Here is a 21,593-nt window from a genome sequence, read left to right on the forward strand (position 1 = left end):
GCTGAAAAAGATAAACAAATAAAATATCTTGACTTGGCTCACGAGGTTGTCGACATGTGGAGTGTGGATTCGGCTATCATTGTGCCGATAGTCGTGTCGGCCAACGGATTAATACCCAAATCGACAATCACCTTAGGAGGCTGGCGTTGGGCAGATGGATCAAGGGCCTGATTTTTAAGGATGTCCCTAAAACTTTGCAAGTTTTTTTGGATATTTTGTGTAAAAATAATAAAGAAAAGAGTACAAATAATCTTCGTAGAAAAGATAAAAAAGTGGCCACAATGTCTCATTGCATTATCACATCTGTAAGGCCACGTACTTTTTTATCTCCAATTTTACTTGGTCTGTCGTCTACGATTCACAAAAAATATGCCTCTAACAGATTGATTGATTCATTATCTAATTTGGGTTTGTGTTTCTCATTATAGAGAAACGTTGCGTTTTGAAGCATCGATTATCAAGGACCCTGTAAATTATATGATTGCTCCACATTCATACATTCAATTTATTTATGACAATGCGGATCATAATACATGCACAATTGATGGCAAGAATACTTTCCATGCCATGGGTGGAATAATGGTCGTTACTCCAGGGTCTGGTATCACTTCAAAAAAACCATTATTAGATTAAAAAAGATTCCAACTTCTGAAGAGATAGGTGAAATTGGATTTGTGAAACTGAAACATTTTGAAAACAAAAATTCCGATGGATTAAAAACTGTTCACATAGAAGAAATATTAGATCATACGGACAACTATAAAATTTCTTCGGCAGATTTTACGTGGTCTTATTCGAAATTTATAAACAACAAATCTGATGGTTGGGATGGGTTCATGGAGAAATTATATACTAATTCGACTTATCAAATTTCTAAAATTATTCCCGTTCCATTTATAAAAAATCCACCGAGTGATTACGATACAATTTTTACATCTCTGGTAGAAGCCGCTAAACAATGCAAAAAACAAGAACAACAAATTGTATTAATTTGACACTTATGACCAACCGCTATAGCGGTATGGTATACCATACAGCTCGTGAAATCTTAGCCAGTATTAATTTAAATAATGATCCCTACAATTTGTCCTCAATACAAGTAAGACTTGGAGGGTTTCATTTACTGATGTCGTTTCTTGGAGCCGTTGGATTCATAATGGATGGCAGTGGGGTTAACGAGGCTTTTTGTGAAATATATGCAGAAAATTCGTCCGATAAGGCTCTTTCCGGACACGCATATGTACGATCTATTAGAGGACATTTTCTAGTACAGCTAGCTTTATCTGAAATATTTTTTTCATAAATAAAGTTGTCGGACACAGAAATAATGGATACAATTTTGCTAAATTTGGGAACAGACCATTTTAAAGATAAATTGGCACGTTCTGTTTGCCATTTTCTATACATAAAGTAAGCAAGCACAAACCTTTTTTTTCATTATGTTAGATATGTTTATGTCACGTGCATCTTGCTGCGTGCACATTCGTACGCAGTCGGTAATGGAATGAATCAAACAGTCGGGGAGGGGAACGCGAGCGCACGTCGGCGGCGCGGCGGCGGCGCGGTGGCGGGCTTCGCGCGACTCGTATATACAGTGTAATGGTGCGGCGACGGCGCGGTGAAGGCATCGTGTGCACGAGCGCTAAATGTTCGAATTCTTCAAAAGATAATTTTAAAAACTGTGGGGTTCGGTAGTTGATTTCGTAACAGAACCCTTCCAGATTCTTTGTCCTTTGTTGAAAGAGTGGTGGCATCCAACACTGCCTTTCTTGAATACCCTTTCTTTTATTCCTTCTTCTACGTAATTCGATTTCGAATAATAAGCGCAGCAACAAGACACGCGGCCGCTTTCATTGTAGTTTGAATCCGAAATAAAGAGCGCGGCGTGTCTCGAACATGCCACGCAGTACTGCCGCGCAGAAGGTTTAAACTAGTCGCGCGGCAAATTTGTGCCCCACGAATGCCGCGCGTAGCTGCCGCGCACTTTGCCGCGCCGTGTTTGGACACACCTTTAGGCAAATTTAAATGGAGAAGCGTTTAACCTGTTGAGTAATAATTCTACAACTGAATCAAACTATACAGATGCATGGAATCTGCTAGTTCGGCGATACAATAACAAGCGTTATAACTGCAATGCTATTATGAGGACGTTATTTGGCACAAAGAAAATTCAAACTGAGTCAGCCACTGCAATTAGAACTTTATTAGATACGACATCAACCTGCCTTAAATCTTTGCAAAACTTGGGCATTAGTACTGAATCCAGCTTTGCTGACGCGTCAATAGTTCACATGGTCGTTTCGAAATTAGATTCAGAATCAGTTAAACAATGGGAACAACAGTTAAATGTGATGTGTGATGAGTTGCCCACTTGGATACAATTAAAAGAAATATTTTAATATTTTAGAGAGTGCGTTATTTGCTTGAGATATTCCAATAGGAAGAATACTCCTCTAATGGGCCTGCTACCAGAAGCAAGGTTGAAACCCAGCAAGCCATTCAAATCCACTGGTGTAGATTACTGTGGTCCTGTTTCTATTCATCACTAGGTCGAGGAGCTAAATCTTATAAAGGTTATATTTGTATTTTCGTATGTATGGTTACACGAGCAGTTCATTTAGAAGCAGTAACTGACATGACCGCCAAAGGTTTCATTGCTGCGTTTAGACGTTTCACTGCTCGTCGAGGTCATTGTCAAGATTTATATAGTGACAATGGTCCTCATTTTATTTGTGCTGATAAACAAATGAGAGAAATGTTTAATAGTGCTCAATCTTCTTTTCACGAAGAAGTAGCCGAGTTACTTTCTTTAGAAAGAATCACTTGGCATTATATCCCTCCTCACTCGCCTAACTTTGGTGGGTTGTGGGAATCTTCGGTGCGTAGTACCAAGACTCATTTAAAAAAAGTAGTAGGAAATAGTACACTTACCTACGAAGAAATGTCAACTGTTCTGGCTCAAGTCGAGGCGTGCTTAAATTCGAGACCAATTTCTTTATTAAGCGATGATCCAAATGACCCTCTACCTCTGACACCAGGCCACTTCTTAGTAGGCGAACCATTGTTAAATATTGCGGATGAAGATTACACTAACTGTAATGTTGTTGGTTTGGATAGATGGTGATTGACGCAAAAAATTGTAACAGATTTTTGGATGAACGATGTGATGAACCAGAAATAGGCGACATTGTTGTGTTAAAGGAAGATAACATGCCGCCAGCTAAATGGCTACTTGGTAAAATTATTAAAAAATATATAGATAAGTTGTATCTGTAAATTTTAAAACTGGAGAGTATAAGCGTCCAGTAAGCAAACTTGTATTTTGACTAAATTAACTATTGTTAATATTTTATCTGTTATTTTTTGTTTGTTAAATTTGTTTACCTACAAAACTGTTATGTTGGTATTCCTGTCGCGCATGCGCGCTTGGTATTACTGCGCGCCCTTATGTTGGCATTACTGCGCGGGCTGCGTCCCGCGCATTCTATTCGATTTTAAAAATATTAAAACAGTGTGCAACAAACTAGCGAGTTTGATTGACGAATGTCATTTCCCGATTTCCCGCGCAAATACATAACAGTGGCGACGAGCGGATTTTACATTTGAAAATATGTCCACGGGAACAACTTATGGCGTTCTTACGACGTTTGATCACTCATCACAAGAGTGGAACAACTTTAAGTTGCGATTAGAACAATGGTTTATCGCTAACAACATTATAGTATAAGCGCTGGCAACGTTTTTGAGAGAGCATTTCAAGAAGGCCAGTTTTTAGATATATTATGCCTCTCAGTCTCCCAGACATCATACGGGCTATCTGGCACCTGGTAGTCGTTGCGTTCATCAGTGCGCATCGCATTTGTACAGGTAAAATTTCAATTTTTCAAACCATTTCAAGAAGTTATTTTTTATTATTATTATTTTTATTGAACTTATAGTAACATGAATTTCTTATTGCCAGGCATTTTTCATGTTGTTTAAGGTCTGCCAGGCGCCAATTTTGAATTCAAAAAAAAATATTTTTCAAATCATTTTAGTATGGCTGAAATTTTAGTATGATGTTATTTAAGTAAGAAAAGACCCAAAATTAATTTGCCAAGCAGTTATTCGGTTGTTAACCTTCAGCCAGACCGATCTAAAACTGAAAAATGATGTAGTATCATTTCGCTTGGTCTAGAAATATTTGTCGAACGAATTACAGAGAAAGGGATTAAACAACCGGCCAAGTGCGAGTCGGACTCGCCCATGAAGGGTTCCGTAGCAGCAAGTAGACGACTAAAGAAAAAAGTTATAAAGTAACTTGGTTTTACATAGTGTTTTTATGAACGACAAAGTTATATTTGTGGTTTTGGAAAATGTTTTATTTCTTAAAAACTAATAATGGTATCTCGTTCAAACCAATTTTAGTTGAAACATTGTATTGAAATGTATAGCATATATTTTTTTTAATTTCCTCACTCTCTTATTTTAAAAGTTAGAGGGGGGGTACACTCATTTTTCCACTTTGGAAGCGTCTAACTTTCAAACGATTGATTTTGACGAAAAATGGCTTTAGGAACCTTAATGTATTTTTTAAAGACCTATCAATAGACACCCATCACGGATATGTTAGCTGCAAATATTTTTTTTTTAAATCGGTTCCATGTATGGAGTGGCCCCCTTAAATTTTTAAATTTATTAATTTTTATTCAAAATTCGAATAGCGGTTACCGAAACACATCAACCTACAAAGTTTCAACTTTGTAGGCCCAACAGTTTGGGAAATAAATGGCTGTGACATACGGACGGACGGACAGACAGACGGACAGACAGACAGACGGACAGACAGACATGACGAATCTATAAGGGTTCCGTTTTTTGCCATTTGGCTACGAAACCCTAAAAACTATCAAATTAATTCGTAAATTAATACGGTATCAAAATACTAATTTATTTTTGTACAAAATTAAGATATCTCAAGTATAAAAATAAACATAAAATTGAATGGTTACATGAAAATTAAGGTTAATTATTATGTTATCGGCTTACTCACGTAACTGTTTGACGAGGAACTCGACTAAAGTTGAAGATGAGCTTCTAGCATGGCTTGAAACTAGTCGAGTAGAAAGTATTAATCAATTTTTCTTTCTTTGCCAAAAAAATATAATGTTTACCAGTTGCAGATAACAATTTATTAGAAAATGATAATAATGCAAAAGACGATGATGACAATGAAAGCGACAGCAGTGATGAAGATGATTATCAAGATTTCTCCGTTTTGTAATTTAAGTTAAAGTAAATGTAAGTTAAATATAATTTTATTGTAGAGTCTTTCGTGAGCATTATACTAAATTAATTATTATTTATTTTATCGGCTTACTCACGTAACTGTTTGACGAGGAACTCGACTAGTTTCTAGCCATGCTAGAAGCTCATCTTCAACTTTAGTCGAGTTCCTCGTCAAACAGTTACGTGAGTAAGCCGATAACATAATAATTAACCTTAATTTTCATGTAACCATTCAATTTTATGTTTATTTTTATACTTGAGATATCTTAATTTTGTACAAAAATAAATTAGTATTTTGATACCGTATTAATTTACGAATTAATTTGATAGTTTTTAGGGTTTCATAGCCAAATGGCAAAAAACGGAACCCTTATAGATTCGTCATGTCTGTCTGTCCGTCTGTCTGTCTGTCCGTCTGTCTGTCCGTCCGTCCGTATGTCACAGCCATTTATTTCCCAAACTGTTGGGCCTACAAAGTTGAAACTTTGTAGGTTGATGTGTTTCGGTAACCGCTATTCGAATTTTGAATAAAAATTAATAAATTTAAAAATTTAAGGGGGCCACTCCATACATGGAACCGATTTAAAAAAAAATATTTTCAGCTAACATATCCGTGATGGGTGTCTATGGATAGGTCTTTAAAAAATACATTAAGGTTCCTAAAGCCATTTTTCGTCAAAATCAAACGTTTGAAAGTTAGACGCTTCCAAAGTGGAAAAATGAGTGTCCCCCCTCTAACTTTTAAAATAAGAGAGTGAGGAAATTAAAAAAAATATATGCTATACATTTCAATACAATGTTTCAATTAAAATTGGTTTGAACGAGATACCATTATTAGTTTTTAAGAAATAAAACATTTTCCAAAACCACAAATATAACTTTGTCGTTCATAAAAACACTATGTAAAACCAAGTTACTTTATAACTTTTTTCTTTAGTCGTCTACTTGCTGCTACGGAACCCTTCATGGGCGAGTCCGACTCGCACTTGGCCGGTTGTTTAATCCCTTTCTCTGTAATTCGTTCGACAAATATTTCTAGACCAAGCGAAATGATACTACATCATTTTTCAGTTTTAGATCGGTCTGGCTGAAGGTTAACAACCGAATAACTGCTTGGCAAATTAATTTTGGGTCTTTTCTTACTTAAATAACATCATACTAAAATTTCAGCCATACTAAAATGATTTGAAAAATATTTTTTTTTGAATTCAAAATTGGCGCCTGGCAGACCTTAAACAACATGAAAAATGCCTGGCAATAAGAAAATCATGTTACTATAAGTTCAATAAAAATAAAAATAATAAAAAATAACTTCTTGAAATGGTTTGAAAAATTGAAATTTTACCTGTACAAATGCGATGCGCACTGATGAACGCAACGACTACCAGGTGCCAGATAGCCCGTATGATGTCTGGGAGACTGAGAGGCATAATATATCTAAAAACTGGCCTTCTTGAAATGCTTGTTTTTTCGACGTTGCTAGCTCTCGTACCATTACTTTCGAAACCGACAAGGCAACTATCAAGCGTCGGGCGATACTTTTAACGTCATTATGTGAATCAACGTTCAAACTTGCATGCGATTTGGCGCTACCGAACAAGGTAGAAGAATTGGGTTACGAGGCGATCGTGAAACTCCTCGACAACCATTTTACTCCAAAAAGGTTCGGGTTTGCAGAGAAGTCAATCTTCTATGCAGCAACGCAGCGGCAAGACGAAACGCACACTCAATGGGCCGCTAGGATTAGAGGTTTGGCAACTCACTGCGCATTCAAGAATTTGGAGGAAGCTCTGCTGGATAGGTTCATCATGGGCATGACACCGGGACGTGAGCGCGACAAGTTGTTCATGCAGGATCAGCGGGAGCTGACTCTTGCAAAAGCGATCGACTTGGCGGAAAGCGTGCGTTGTGCACGCCTGGCGTCGTCGACAGCGGGGGCGCAGGCGGCCGCGGCGGCCGGTGCGGCCACAGCGGCCGCGGATAGCGTCTTCAATATCTCCAAGAAAGAGAAGTGCAGTGTGTGTGGTTTCACCAACCATAAATCTAATCAGTGTCGGTATAAAAACTTCAAGTGTAAAAAGTGCAATAATAAAGGTCATTTGCGTAAAATGTGCCCTAACGAGGGAAAAGTGAAATACGTGGAGGAAGGTATGTTGGACTGCGGGGACGACGGTGAGTGTTTTTATAATATTCGGTGCCTAAAAGGGAAACCCATGACAGAGCGAGTGACGGTCAGTGGTCTAGCCTTAGAGTTCGAAATTGATAGCGGTTCAGCAGTTAGCGTAATCTCTAAAAGTACTTACAACTCGAATTTTAAGCGGTTGCCATTGTCAGTCACCAAAAAACGACTATTTAGTTATACAGGGGAAAACATCGAAACTATTGGAGTTGTTGCGTTACCTATATCATACCTAGGTCGCACACATACACTGGATGTGTACGTAGTACGCGCAGACGGGCCTCCGCTACTGGGCCGCGACTTTATTCGGGAATTTAATCTCGAGCTAGCGCCGGCAGCGGCTACGGCGGCGGCGGAGCCCACGAAGGCGCGCGTACACGTCGTGTATCAACACACACCTTGCGAGTCTGATACGAGTATCGGTAAAGAGCTTTGTAAAATGTTTCCTAAGGTTTTCTCAGGCAATCTCGGGGCGTTTAACAAATACAAAATTGATTTACATTTAAAACCCGATGCACAGCCAATTTTTTTTAAGGCGAGGCCTGTTCCATATGCTCTCAGGGGAAACTAGACGAGGAGCTCGACCGGTTATTAACGTTAGGCATTTTGAAGCCCGTGGAACATTCAGACTACGCGTCGCCCGTGGTACCAGTATTAAAAAAAACGGTAGCCTTAGACTATGTGCGGACTACTCAGTTACAATCAATAAACAGTTGATAATTGATCAATATCCTTTACCAACGGTGAATGATTTGTTGGCTAAGCTACACGGAGGCGTACAATTTAGTAAAATAGATTTATCTATGGCTTATAATCAATTTATTTTGAACGAAGAGTCGCAAAAACTAACGTGTATCAATACTCATCGCGGTCTTTTTAATTTCACCCGATTAGTGTTCGGATTGTCTAGCGCACCAGCTATTTTCCAACGCGCTATGGAATGTTTACTTTCGGGAATCGACGGAATTATCTTTCTATTAGACGATATTCTGATAACGGGCTCAAATAGACACGAACACAAACAAAGGCTCTCTACAGTCTTACAACGTTTAAATGATGCAGGGTTAACAGTACAAATGAGTAAATGCGAATTTTTTAAAGATGAGATTGCATACCTTGGTCATGTCATAGATAAACACGGAGTCAGAAAATCACCCGATAAAGTCAAAGCTATTTTACAAGCTCCTAAGCCAACAAATATAATTCAGTTACAGTCGTTTTTGGGTCTAACAAATTATTACCGGAACTTCGTGCCGGATGCGTCATCTATATTAAGTCCATTATATGATCTGTTAAATAAAAATAAAAAGTGGGAATGGACTCATAGGCACAATGACGCGTTTGTCCGAATAAAAAACATTTTAGCGTCCGATAGAACTTTGGCACATTTTGACCCGAATGCTAAATTAATATTAACGGTAGACGCCTCACCGACCGGGCTAGGTGCAGTACTATCGCAAATAGGTCCAGATAGGTTGGAGCGGCCTATTTCGTACGCTTCCCGAACGCTCTCGCGGGCGGAAAAAAACTACGCACAGGTCCAAAAGGAGGCAACTGCAATCGTTTTTGGGGTTAAACGTTTCCATCAGTACTTGTATGGCCGTTCTCAGCCGTTTGTCCTTAGAACTGACCATAAACCCCTGTTGGCTATATTTGGCCCTTATAAAGGTATTCCCGAGATATCCGCAAATCGCCTACAAAGATACGCCATATTTTTAGCCGCGTATAATTACGTGATTGAATATATTAGTAGTAAACAAAATAGTGCGGATTATTTATCTCGCGCGTACAGCGGCGACAATGAGACGGAAACAACGGACGAGCTCACGGAATGCGAGGATCGCGCGGCTTACGTGAATTTCGTAACGGACGGCGATCTGCCTGTCACGTTAAACGATTTGCGCCGGGAAACGACTCGCGACACTAACCTGAGTACTGTAAAGGATTTTGTGTTAAACGGTTGGCCTAGGAAGGTTAGTGACGCCGAGTTAAAACCATTTTTCAATTGTCGAACTCAGTTATCTTACGAAAGCGGTATATTAATGCGGGGACATAAAGTAGTTATTCCTACAACTTTGCAAGAAAATGTTTGCAGGGAATTGCATAGTTCGCATTTCGGCATCGTAAAGATGAAGGCAGAGGCTCGCAAACGGTTATGGTTCCCCGGCGTGGACGCTGCGCTGGAACGAGTGGCGGGCGCCTGCACGGTGTGCGCGGCATTGCGGCCCGCGCCGCCACACGCCCCTCTTGCACCTTGGCCGCTGCCACCGCATCCGTTTTACCGAATTCATTTAGATTTCTTGGGTCCATTTCATAATTACATGTTTTTAATTATGGTGGATGCTTACAGTAAATGGGTCGAGTGTTATAACATGCCTTCAACTCATAATTCAAAGACAGTTATAAGTAAAATGCACGATTTTATGTCACGGTTTGGTATTCCACATACTTTGGTGAGTGACAATGGTACGTCGTTTACATCATTGGAATTCAAAGAGTTCTGTAACCTTAACGGTATCAAACACTTGTTATCGCCGGCTTATCACCCGGCTAGTAACGGGCAGGCCGAAAGTTTTGTCAAAATTGTAAAAAAGGGGCTGAAGGCAATAATTTTACAGGGTTGTAACAAATTAACAATACATGATAAAATTGCGAAATATTTATTCGATTACAGGAACTCTAAAAATAGTACCACTGACAAGTCACCCGCGGAGTTAGTGTTTGGGCGTTCGCTGCGCTCACGGCTAGATTTATTGAACCCTAACGCACCGTCGTCATCGACGTCCACAGATCTAACTCAAACCGTCGCGCGTAAACAGTCCTTACAGGCTAAACACTTCCGTGGTGTACTAAGACCAGAATTTAAAGAGAACGACCTTGTCTGGATAACTAAAAACACTAACAATAACAAAGTGAATTGGCTGGAGGGTATAATCACAAAGAAGATCGGAAATCTTATGTACAGCGTATACGTGCCACAATTAAATGGTGAGGTCACTAGACACATGGACCAAATAAGGAAAAGACTGTCTTCGCCAATATCATCGGCAACTGGTGAAGACCAGGACTGGGATCCTGACGTGATTCCGGATGTGGCGTCGCCTGCTACCGCTCACCCCGAACCTGCCACACATCGAGAGGGGGAAGGAGAGGCGACAACGGTTCTGGAACCAGCTGCGGCGACGCCGCCGGGCACGCCAGAGACTTCACCGCCATTAGCCACGCCGGGGACCTCACCACGCGCCGCCCGGCCCGTTACGCCCCACAGGCGAAGAGCAATTAGCCCAATCTTTTCGACTCCTCAGTCGACCTTACCATTAGATTGATTAAATAGATTAACCCCTTACTGCATACCCAGCCACAGTAGGTAGATATTAGTTAGTATAAGTATATTCCCCATCTTAGGGGGGAGAGATGTTATGTTGGTATTCCTGTCGCGCATGCGCGCTTGGTATTACTGCGCGCCCTTATGTTGGCATTACTGCGCGGGCTGCGTCCCGCGCATTCTATTCGATTTTAAAAATATTAAAACAGTGTGCAACAAACTAGCGAGTTTGATTGACGAATGTCATTTCCCGATTTCCCGCGCAAATACATAACAAAAACCAATGTATTTAGTTGAAGAGCATTATATGTATTTTCATAAAGTTATTAAAAGTTAAGTGTTAAGTTGTTATAGTTTTGAGATTTATGTTTAGTTAAAGAACTATTTTCTTTGGCGGGCGGAATGTCCAATTAGTTTAATTCAATAATTATAATGTTACCATTTTGTTGGTAACCATAAACTGTCAAATTTCTTTATTATAAAAAAAATACAGTCCACTGATTTAGTAGCAAATAAAATGTCAGAAAAAACAAAAGTTTTTTTCTTCATCCCAATAAATAAAAATCAACAATAATTATAGTTTTAACACCATCCAAACATTTAATGAAAACCGTCTTTGTGAACCTGTTGGTTTTTCTTTTATTGGATTACCATGCCTTTTTTGGGACCAATAATGGATATTGTGATAGTTTATAATACCATCCTGGTCGAATTTGCTCTCTAATATTCGACTAAGAAAGCTTGGATCTTCAGCGTCGGTATTCAATATAAATCTACAAAAATCTAATCTCCTTATTGGATCTCCTTCTTCTAACATCTGCACAGGCGTATAGTGATACGGGTAAAGTCCAGTTCCGTGAACTACAGACCAAACCTTATATTGGGACATTCCCAATCGAGCTGCTATAGTTCGAGTCGAAGTAGTATGGTCCTTAACCATATGCTGAATAATTTCTTCTTCGTGTTCAGTGATGTATTGGTGAGGTCTACTGGCATCACTTTGCCGACGCTGAAACTGACCGGTTTCCGACACACGATGATAAATTGTACCGAAGACTACTTCTCTTCGTCTTCAGTACAATTTATTTATTTATTTACAGTAACATGTGGTGCTAGTCGCTGAGGAAAGCGACGAATGTACTTTCGATGACCTTCAGCCGCATTGCCGTCACAGAAGGCATAACAATAGATAATATCGGCATACTCGGAATTAGAGTAAGCTGCAATTGTTTAAAAGATTGTATAATGGCGTAATTATGACGAGTACCGTAGAAGGTTTCCAAACCGTCTACACCGAGTTATCATACGTTTATTGATATTCACGCAAGATTGGCAAATTATGGTATAAGAAGACCAGCTCCAGAACGTGTTCGCGATCTACCAGTGGCAGCGGAAGAGGACGTGTTAGATCTCATACACAAAGATTCTAGATTAAGTTTGAGACGCCTTTCAAGAATGACGGGACGGGGTACTGGACTATTTCAAAAATATTACACCGAGAAGGATTACATCCTTTCTACTTCCGGAGAGCACAGGAAATAACAGGCTAAGATAATTACACGCGGTGTGTTTTTTCCTCTTGGATAAATCTCAGAGTGCGTCGCAATCCCGATTTCTTTGCTAAGATTATGTGGACAGACAAAGCAAAATTCACAAGGCGAGGAATTACAAATTTTAGAAACCAACATTTATGGATGGCTGAAAATCCTCATGCTGTACGAACATCGACATTCCAACACGAGTTTTCAATAAATGTATGGGCTGCCATGTGACGAAATTTTAATAGGGGCCATTAAATTGCCAGAGAGATTAAATGGGCCTAGATTTCTGCATTTTCTGCTAAATGAATTTAGCGAAGAACTCATGAGTTTGCCACTAAGCTATAGGCGTCACATGTGGCTACAATTAGACGGTGCTCCTGCTCATTTTGCCTTGAGTGTTCGCCAATATATAAACGAAGTCTTCCCGAAATGGATTGGACGCGGCGGAACAGTTGCTTGGCCTCCACGTTCGCCCGATTTGACGCCTTGTGACTATCTTTGGGGATGGTTGAAACAAAAAGTTTATTTCGTCGACGTAAACACGAGAGAAGAGCTCCGGGAAAGAATTAGGATCGCCGCCGACGAACTTCGATCTGATCCCGCGCTATTAAGATGAACCACGCGACAAATGGCTATAAGAGCCACCACCTGCTTACAAAACCGAGGAGAACATTTCGAACAGTAAACCAATTAATTTTAAGCATTAAAATGTTTTGTTTGATTGTATTTTTCAGTAGGTTTAAGTAAAATAAAATATTTTAAATAAATATAAAGTACATATGAGTATTACTGGTTTCATTTACAAATAATGTCAAGTATTGTTAGAATGAAAAACTGAAATACTTTTAAATGAGCGCAAATTATTAATAATTTTATGGGACATAGTTTTGAGTAAATCATGAAAATATTGAAAAATAGCGAAATAATTCAGAAATGATTTTTTTTCTCACTAAAACGACGAAATAAATGAGAAAAGTAATGAATTAGTTAGCCAAGGTTATTAGCTACCGTTTGTCGTTTTTTTTTGTTTCTACGACGCATACAACCTTTGATATCACATAAAGTATCAAGCGCGCCGGAGTACATTAAAAAAAATATTAAAATAGCCATAATTTTTAGGGGGCGGAGGTTCAACACCCCATATCTTTTTTTGTCGATAAAATTAGATGTAGTACTGAGCCTTAACGGGTTAGAAGTCCCGCCCCTATCACATTGTATATAATTTTATTTCTTCCATGACAGTCCCATATTATGAATACCAACCTAAAACTGTAGTTGAAAACTCGTCCCATAAGTTATACTTTGACGGAGCCATCCTCACTGACAAAAACATTCATTACAATATACAGATAAAATTAACAAAACGTTGTCGTACCAAACACACAACCTCCAAAACACAATAGCTGAAATACTCTCTAAATACACAGACCGCAAAAATGAAATTACTAGGATGTGGCGACTCAACAGTGTCACCATAATCCCCATAGTTCTATCAACAACTGGTATAATTCCGAAAAAACTTCATTAGTCCATTAAATCACTTGCCCTTCCATCTTACAGTCATATTCACTGGGTGCGCGACGACAGCGCCAACTAACGGTTGCAACTGCGGTGGCCTCCGAAATGTCAAATGCCCGGCTGTCATTACGACGAGTTATTTACAAACTAACAATTTTAATTAAATATTGTAATTTACATTTATTCCAATAAATATTCTAAATCTATAGACGAAAAATAAAAAAGACTTTAATGTAAGTCTTTTTTATTTTTCGTCTAAAATGGCGCAATCAATAGATTTCGCTTAGTACATTACGAATTTTTCATGGCTGTCGTTATGAGAAGTAAGTAAAGAAATAAGCAAATTTCATCGAATAATGCATTTCATATAAATAGCAGACGATTATTTATGAGTGCTTGTGCTCTCAATAATCCATCCTTTTATGTATTTTCAGTTAAACATGGCCAAATTAATCATAAAAACTGGATTCCGACCAATCACACACGACATCATTTTCCAACCACAAACAACATTGAAAGGAAAACAATTAGTTTTAGCTCAACACGTGCAAGATGTGAAAGAAATTAAATATGAAGATGCTATGATCCACACCATTGAAGCATGTTATTCGACAAACTTCAGTGACATCAACGCCATACAAAACATCATTGAATGTTAGCAGTTGTTTACTGTTTTTGCAATTTTTGATGTAGTACGTAATATATTAGTAGTATACACCATTAGTAGGTGTTAACGAAATAATTATTTTTTACAGATTGATTCTAGCCGCCATATTACGAGTGCCAAATGTGATTGTGTGTACAATCAGAGCTGCAGGTGTAAACACATTGCGGCTCTGGTATACTACATAAATCATGTTGAGAGTTTCTCCAAAACTTGCAAAGAGCAGCAATAGGGCAGACCAAGTGCCAGACAGTTTGCCAAAGAAAAATATTCCAAAGGAAAGTATTTTGAAGAAATGTATCCACCGAAAAAGAAAATTAGGTATGATCCTTTGCGGTTTGATGTTTCGGAACTGAAAGAGTCGCCATTAAAGGTGGTAATGGAAGCTGGTGCTTTATGTAATACACAAGACAATGATGCATGCATTACCGAAGTTGTTAAAAATTTAGTTGACAAGGTTGAGTTTAATTTAAAAATAGAAGATTGCATTGAATACTTGATAAACTTTTGTATTTTTAAAGAAGAATTTGAGGTTTATAAAAGTGATGAGATAGAAATTGACCAGAATTTGAAAGAGTTTTATGAAGCAAATATTACGATGGAAGATGATAAAATAATTGATTTATGTTGTAAAACAATTGAACAGTCAAAGTGTAAAGAGTGGTATGCTGCCAGAAGATTAAGAATCTCATCCAGTATGAATGTACACCTTATAAAAGTGCGAAAATCAAAATCAATTGAGAGTTTGGTGCATAATATGCTGTTCCCGAAATCCATTGATTGTGATGCAACTAATTGTGGTAAACGTAATGAATGTCATGCGCTACAACAATACCAAAAGTTTGCCAACTGTCGTGTGATAACAGTTGGAGTAATTGTTAGCAAAGAGCAGCCTTGGCTATGCACAAGCATAGATGGAGTTGTTATACACGATGGATGTATTATAAAACTGGTAGAATTTAAATGTCCAATATCTTGCCAGGAAAATGTTGTTGTGGATTTTGTCAGTAAGCTTATTAATGTGCTATATTTGGAGTTTGTTAATGATAACATTGAATTAGAGAAAAAACACTCATATTATACCCAAATACAAATACAAATGTATGTCACTGGTATGCGATCTTTTTGTTTATTCTTCAGTGGAAAACGGTAATTGCATAATAAGAGTAGACAGAGATGAACATTTTATAAAAGAAGCGATTTTAAAAAGTGAAGAATTTAATTTTAAACATTATTTACCACATTTTTGTATGTGACGATTGGTAATGAGGAACTGAAGGAAAAATATTAGAGTACAGTATTAAAAAGATTCTGCCAAAACGTAGTTTTACTGGTAATAATTTGTGATTGAAGTTGGTGAAATATCATATTTTATTAGTGTTGGTTACTAGTAATAAATAAGAGTAATGTTATTAAATTTGGTCACTTTATTTAAGGTAATAAAATATGTTATTTTCTTAATTACTACTTATGTTTGTTCTTTACATAATCACGGGACCACAGGGTCCCGGACCTTTGGAAGGCGTACGAGGAGCCGAAGCCAACTCGCAGAGGCCCGTTGAACAATTTTACTCTAAATGTAATGGGACATCAGCCGGCGATTATCCCTGTATGCACTATGGAAGTACACCAAAGGACAATCCCCGGTTGATGCAGGACTATTGTGAGATATGGTAAAAGGAAATGATAGGGATATGGGTGTGGGTGGCTGTGGAATAGTTAACCGGTTAACTATGGGGACTATGGGCCCTGCCCCTGACCAATATTGAAAAATACGGATAAACAGGCAGGGGGTGACTCGCAAACTCAATAGTGGGCCCCCGGAAACGGCCGCTAGCATGTAGCGACAAGGGAAGCAACATCCGTTGAGCTGCTTGAGGAAGGGGGGGCATCCCACGGCTATCAGAGCAATCCCGGAAGTACGGTCAAGACCCCTACCAGCATCTTACTGGGATACGTCCTTCCCCCAAGTGGAGCTGAAGGCAACTCGACTCTTGCGAATCTCCACTCAAACCAGCCGGTTAAGGCAAGAGTGAGGTAGGAGAGGCCACTCCGGATAGTCACGAGTACTAACCGGAGTTAAGAAGTAGGGCCTCTCCCGGGAGTCAGGTCCGTGGGGTCGCCACTGCCCAACAGCTCGCCACAAGCTGCCTTGCGGACCTACTTATGTTATTATTGCATTTTTAAATAAAAGTAAACTGTGTTATGGATTTTTTCATTTAATTATTTTCTTACAATCATCCACTTAATTTTATCAATGTACAAGAAATGTAAATTAATCAAAATTATGCAATGAAAATAATTTCCTTGGTTACTTAATTATTATTCTGATAAAGTTGCGGATAAAAATTAGGAAATAAAAAGAATTTAATAAACCCAAGGTCTATTTCCTGTATTTATCGCGACCATCTGCGTTTCTTAGTACGCTGGCACAAGGAACACAACGAGTCATTCAATAAAAAAAAAGATTGATTAATGTAATGTGTACGGGTTTTAATATGAATTTGGTCTTACGACATAGTTAATTTAATCTTTTTATAATATATATTATAATAAATGCATATTCTAATTATTATTTTGTGTTTGAACGTTAGTGATTAGATGTAACGAAACGTCATTGACGTGCGTGTGTCAGTTATGTCCAAAAAGTCGTTATTTGACATTCGCTCTGTCTGTTCTGTTTAAATTGTTGTTTCGTTATGACTATGAATTAAAATAGGATTACTAAAGGTGATATTGGTGATGACATTCCTTTCTTTCGGAGCTAAACACCCTATGATAGCATTGTAATAATATAAAGGACTTAATTTAATTATTTCTACCATTATAACTGCAATTAATCGAAACTGATACCTAAATGTAATATTTTGTTCTTAGATTTATATAGAAACCGCAAGGTCTAAAGACTTTTAATCATGTTTTTAGTTATCATTAATAGAGCAGCACAAGAATGCTACATTTGGCATGCCTGTACACTATATTTTTTGGTGAGGCAAAGCTCTATAGAGATTCTGGCATTGTCATTTACTAACACACAGCAAATATGCAAAATATCATAAATATGACAAAACAAGTTGTGAGGAATTTTATTTAATATTTGACAGAGTCTCAGCCGTTGCATTATCCTCTCGACATGAATCCTGACCCGAACAATACTATAAGTAGCATCTGTCTCATCTCTAGAAAATTCCATATTGTTTTTTAGAAAAGGTGGCATAACAATGTACATTCAATTGGAAATTGACGGTACATTAGTATCTGACCCAAAACAAATTACACACAAATTTAATAACTTAAGTAGATTAACAGTTACAAGAGGAAGGCAGCTGAAAAGTTGCATCGACCAACTTCAATATTATTCACTCTCAACTGGACAACCAACCTACTGGCCTACTGATCGCAATAAGGTGCCAGATCTGTTAGATTTCTTTGTGGTTAAGGGTATGAGCCTTAACCTTTGTGGTTAAGGGTATGAACCTCTACACCAGATTTGAGTCAAGCTTAGATGGTTCCTCAGATCATACTCCAGTTATCCTTACCATATCTTCAACTGTAGTGGAACGTGAAGGTGTGAATCTATTACACAATGGGAAAACTGACTGGTAAGGGTTCCGCTCATATCTCTATGATCATATCGACCTGAGGATACCGTTAAAATCAAGTGATCATATTGAAGAAGCATGTAAATATTTTACTAATATTATCCAGGTAGCAGCATGGAAAAACATTCCTTTGAAAATCTTGACCCCATTTCAATTCTCCCAGCAGAAATTAAGAACAAAATCGCTGAAAAGCGGCGTCTCAGAAGAATCTGGCAGCTATCACGACATCATTCAGATAAAACTAAATTCAATGGAGCAATAAAAAAACTGAAACTATATCTGGAAGAACAAAGGAATAACAGTCTGAGAAAAACTCTTGAAGCGTTGTCACCATCGTTACGAGGAGAACACTCATTGTGGAAGGCAACTAAGAGCCTAAATGGGCCTCAACAAACACTCCCTCCTATAAGATCCCAGTTTGCATGGGCACGAACAGATGAAGAAAAAGCCGAAGCATTTGCGATTCATCTGGCAAATGTATTAAAACCAAATGAAGGTAACGAGGATGAGACAAAGCTTGACTCCATTCTAAACCAGGATACCCAATTATGTCTACCGATTAAACCAACATCATCTAGGGAAATCGCTAACGAAATCAGATTGCTTAATCCTGGGAAGGCCGGGGGTTTTGATCTGATTACACCAAGAATCCTCAAAGAACTACCAAAAACGTGCATCACCTTTCTGACCTGCCTTTTCAACGCCACCTTCAGAGTCTCCTATTTCCCAGGCTCAAATTTTGGCGTATTCAAGCTAGCGCACAGAAATCCATCCACATAACTTTCACTTTAAGAAAAGGCGAATGTCCCTCAGTCAACTTGGGAGGCAAAATTTTACCCAAATCTGGTTTTCACCTGGATAGGATCAAACGAGACCAAATAAACCATAAGTTTAGAAGTTTATAGTGGCGAATGGGCAGGAACTCAGTGCTTTCCTTAGAAAACAAGCTCCTAATATACAATTCGATACTCAAACCTATATGGACATATGGCATCCAACTCTGGGGAGTTGCCAGCAAAAGTAACATTGCATGCTTACAAAGGGTACAAAATGGTATATTGAAAAATATAACAGATGCACCATGGTTTACTAAGAACGATGAAGTACATGCTTACCTGAACGTTCCTACTGTGACCTCAGAAATAGAGAGCTACAAGAAAAAGCATACCGAACGTCTAATCCATCACCCCAATCCACTTGCAGCCGGATTACTTAATGACATTGTGGTCTTTTATTTTTGATATACATACATAAATGACCTTCCAAAAATCATGAATGAGCCATGTGTGCTGTTTGAGTGTAGTGTAATGCGAGAAGTGGATAGCATTAACAACCGCCATACATCACTCATCACCTATTACGCGTACGCACATTCTTGGTTTAGCTACGGTATTATCATGTGGGGTAACAGTACGGATGCCCCTGCACTTTTCATAATGCAAAAAAAACTAATTCGCATACTTACACATATTGAACTGACTGATAGGTATAGGCCGTTATTTAAAAAAACATAAAATATTAACTTTCCCTTGCCTATATATCTTGGAAATAGGTACGTATAATTGTCAGGAAATACAATAGCTTCTTCATTAAGCGTGGAGATAAAAATAAAGATCGCACCGTTAGACATAAAAATATGTTAATGCTACCCACTTCTCGCATTACACTACACTCAAACAGCACATATGTAATGACAATAAAAATTTACATTAATATACCCGACTCATTAAAGGACGAGATTAGTGACAAAAAATTCATTAGTAAAATAAAAAATATACACATTGACAAAGCCTGCTACTCCCTAAACGAATATATGAATGATTAATTCTTAGCATAACAGTGTTATACAAAATTTATAAGTATATTGAATTTTCTGTTTTGTTGTGTACGTAAGTAGCTATTGTGTCGATTTACTTTTGTTTTTTCTTTTAATTTGTGCAATATTAAGTAAATAGTTAAAACTGCTAAAATATTATTATTAAATGATTACCTTATTAATGATTAATGCCTTTTTTTGAGGGGGGAAAAATCATCCAATGACTTTTCCCGTCTTGGCTGAGGCTGGAGGGAGTGTCAAACTCTTACTGACAAAAACCACCCCGTTCCTTCTCCTGCTTTGAGCCGAAGCCCCGGTAACATTTTACATTGTCCGCAGCTCCTGATCAGGCATCAGCCTTACTGGACTTTTGCAGTGCCCAATAGGGCCCATAGTTGGAATATATTACTGTTAAATTGTAGACCACACTGTACAGTGTACACTATGGATGCATTAAAGTGTTTTTTTGATTTGATACTCTATCACGCACGCAAAAAATGCGGCACGGCCGCAAACATTAAACATGGTGTTAACGATTAAAAACTTAGATTAAAAACTTTTTTTGTCTATGTTAACAATGTCAATAAATAAAAAGATTGTCAGCTTAAACTATTTTCACAAATGTTTTAATATTATCTCATCATATTTCAATTTTCATTAAAAGTGAACAATTTTTTTCCAAATTATAGGTGGGCACTTGCAATAGGCTGAACGATACCTGCGCTCGTTGAAATTTTTATCTGTTTTAATAGCTGGATTATAATAAAAAAAAATACTGATATATTTTCTCCTTTTTACAAATTACAAAAGCTCACAGGTGACGTCTAAAATAAAATATGTTTTTGAAAATGACAAATAAGTAATAAAAATCCATAAAGTTTCCAAAACATCATAAATTACAAATGTGTAATGTTTAATGTGAAACCATAATTATTGTCAACCACAAAGGCTTGCTACATCTTTGTTGACAATTATAGTTAATCAACATAATATACCCAGATATTTTGATCGGTCAAATGCCAATGGACTAAAAGTTGCCTGTTCTGTGTGACACTGAAGTTGTGCTGATTTTGTACAAGCATTTGGAACCCCCATTATAAATTCCACGTTTTGTTTATTACAGACAACGGACAAGAAGAAGCGTGTATAGCCAAGGTGATCGATACGCAGGCTGCAGCGGGGGGAGTCGCACTCACACAACTGTACCACGCTCTTGCTGAATAGCGTCGAAAACATATTTTTGTAACTTTGATTCCAATATTTGGCAGTATATTTTTTAGCCAAATGGTACAAATACATATCTCACATCCACGATCTGTCACTTACATGCATGTTGTGCTTAGTTATAAGAAATCGATGCAGTAGTGTAATAACGTAAATGTAACGTTGTATTGTATCTTTGTCTATAAATAAATAAAAAAATATAATATGAACCACGTTTCATCTGTCGATCCCATTTGTACTAAATTGAATCAAATTATTTTCGTCCTGTATTCTCTAGACATGGCAGTCAATTTTCGAGCCGACCGGCCACTGTATTTGTAAACAACATGCTGGAGGTAAAGATAATAATAAAAAAGAAACATGCTTTACTTTCTAATTCTGAGAATTTGTCATTCTATATTACAGAAGTACTACAATTCGCGATAACGTAAGTACGTAAGCAATAATAAAGATCTA

General features: G+C 37.9%; 1 protein-coding gene across 1 annotated transcript; it reads left to right on the forward strand.

The window, feature by feature from the left end:
• Window positions 1-3,117: 3,117 nt before the first annotated feature.
• On the forward strand, window positions 3,118-21,137 carry LOC118268223 (uncharacterized protein K02A2.6-like). The gene is given in 8 exon segments (XM_050704047.1): window positions 3,118-3,235; window positions 5,157-5,259; window positions 6,752-8,007; window positions 8,010-8,105; window positions 8,108-10,697; window positions 11,742-11,847; window positions 14,266-14,485; window positions 21,037-21,137. Coding segments are annotated over 8 exon segments (4,590 nt in total).
• The last annotated feature ends 456 nt before the right edge of the window (window positions 21,138-21,593 follow it).

The sequence above is a fragment of the Spodoptera frugiperda genome, chromosome 25 (assembly GCF_023101765.2).
Source record: "Spodoptera frugiperda isolate SF20-4 chromosome 25, AGI-APGP_CSIRO_Sfru_2.0, whole genome shotgun sequence".
Classification (NCBI taxonomy): Eukaryota; Metazoa; Arthropoda; class Insecta; order Lepidoptera; family Noctuidae; genus Spodoptera; species Spodoptera frugiperda.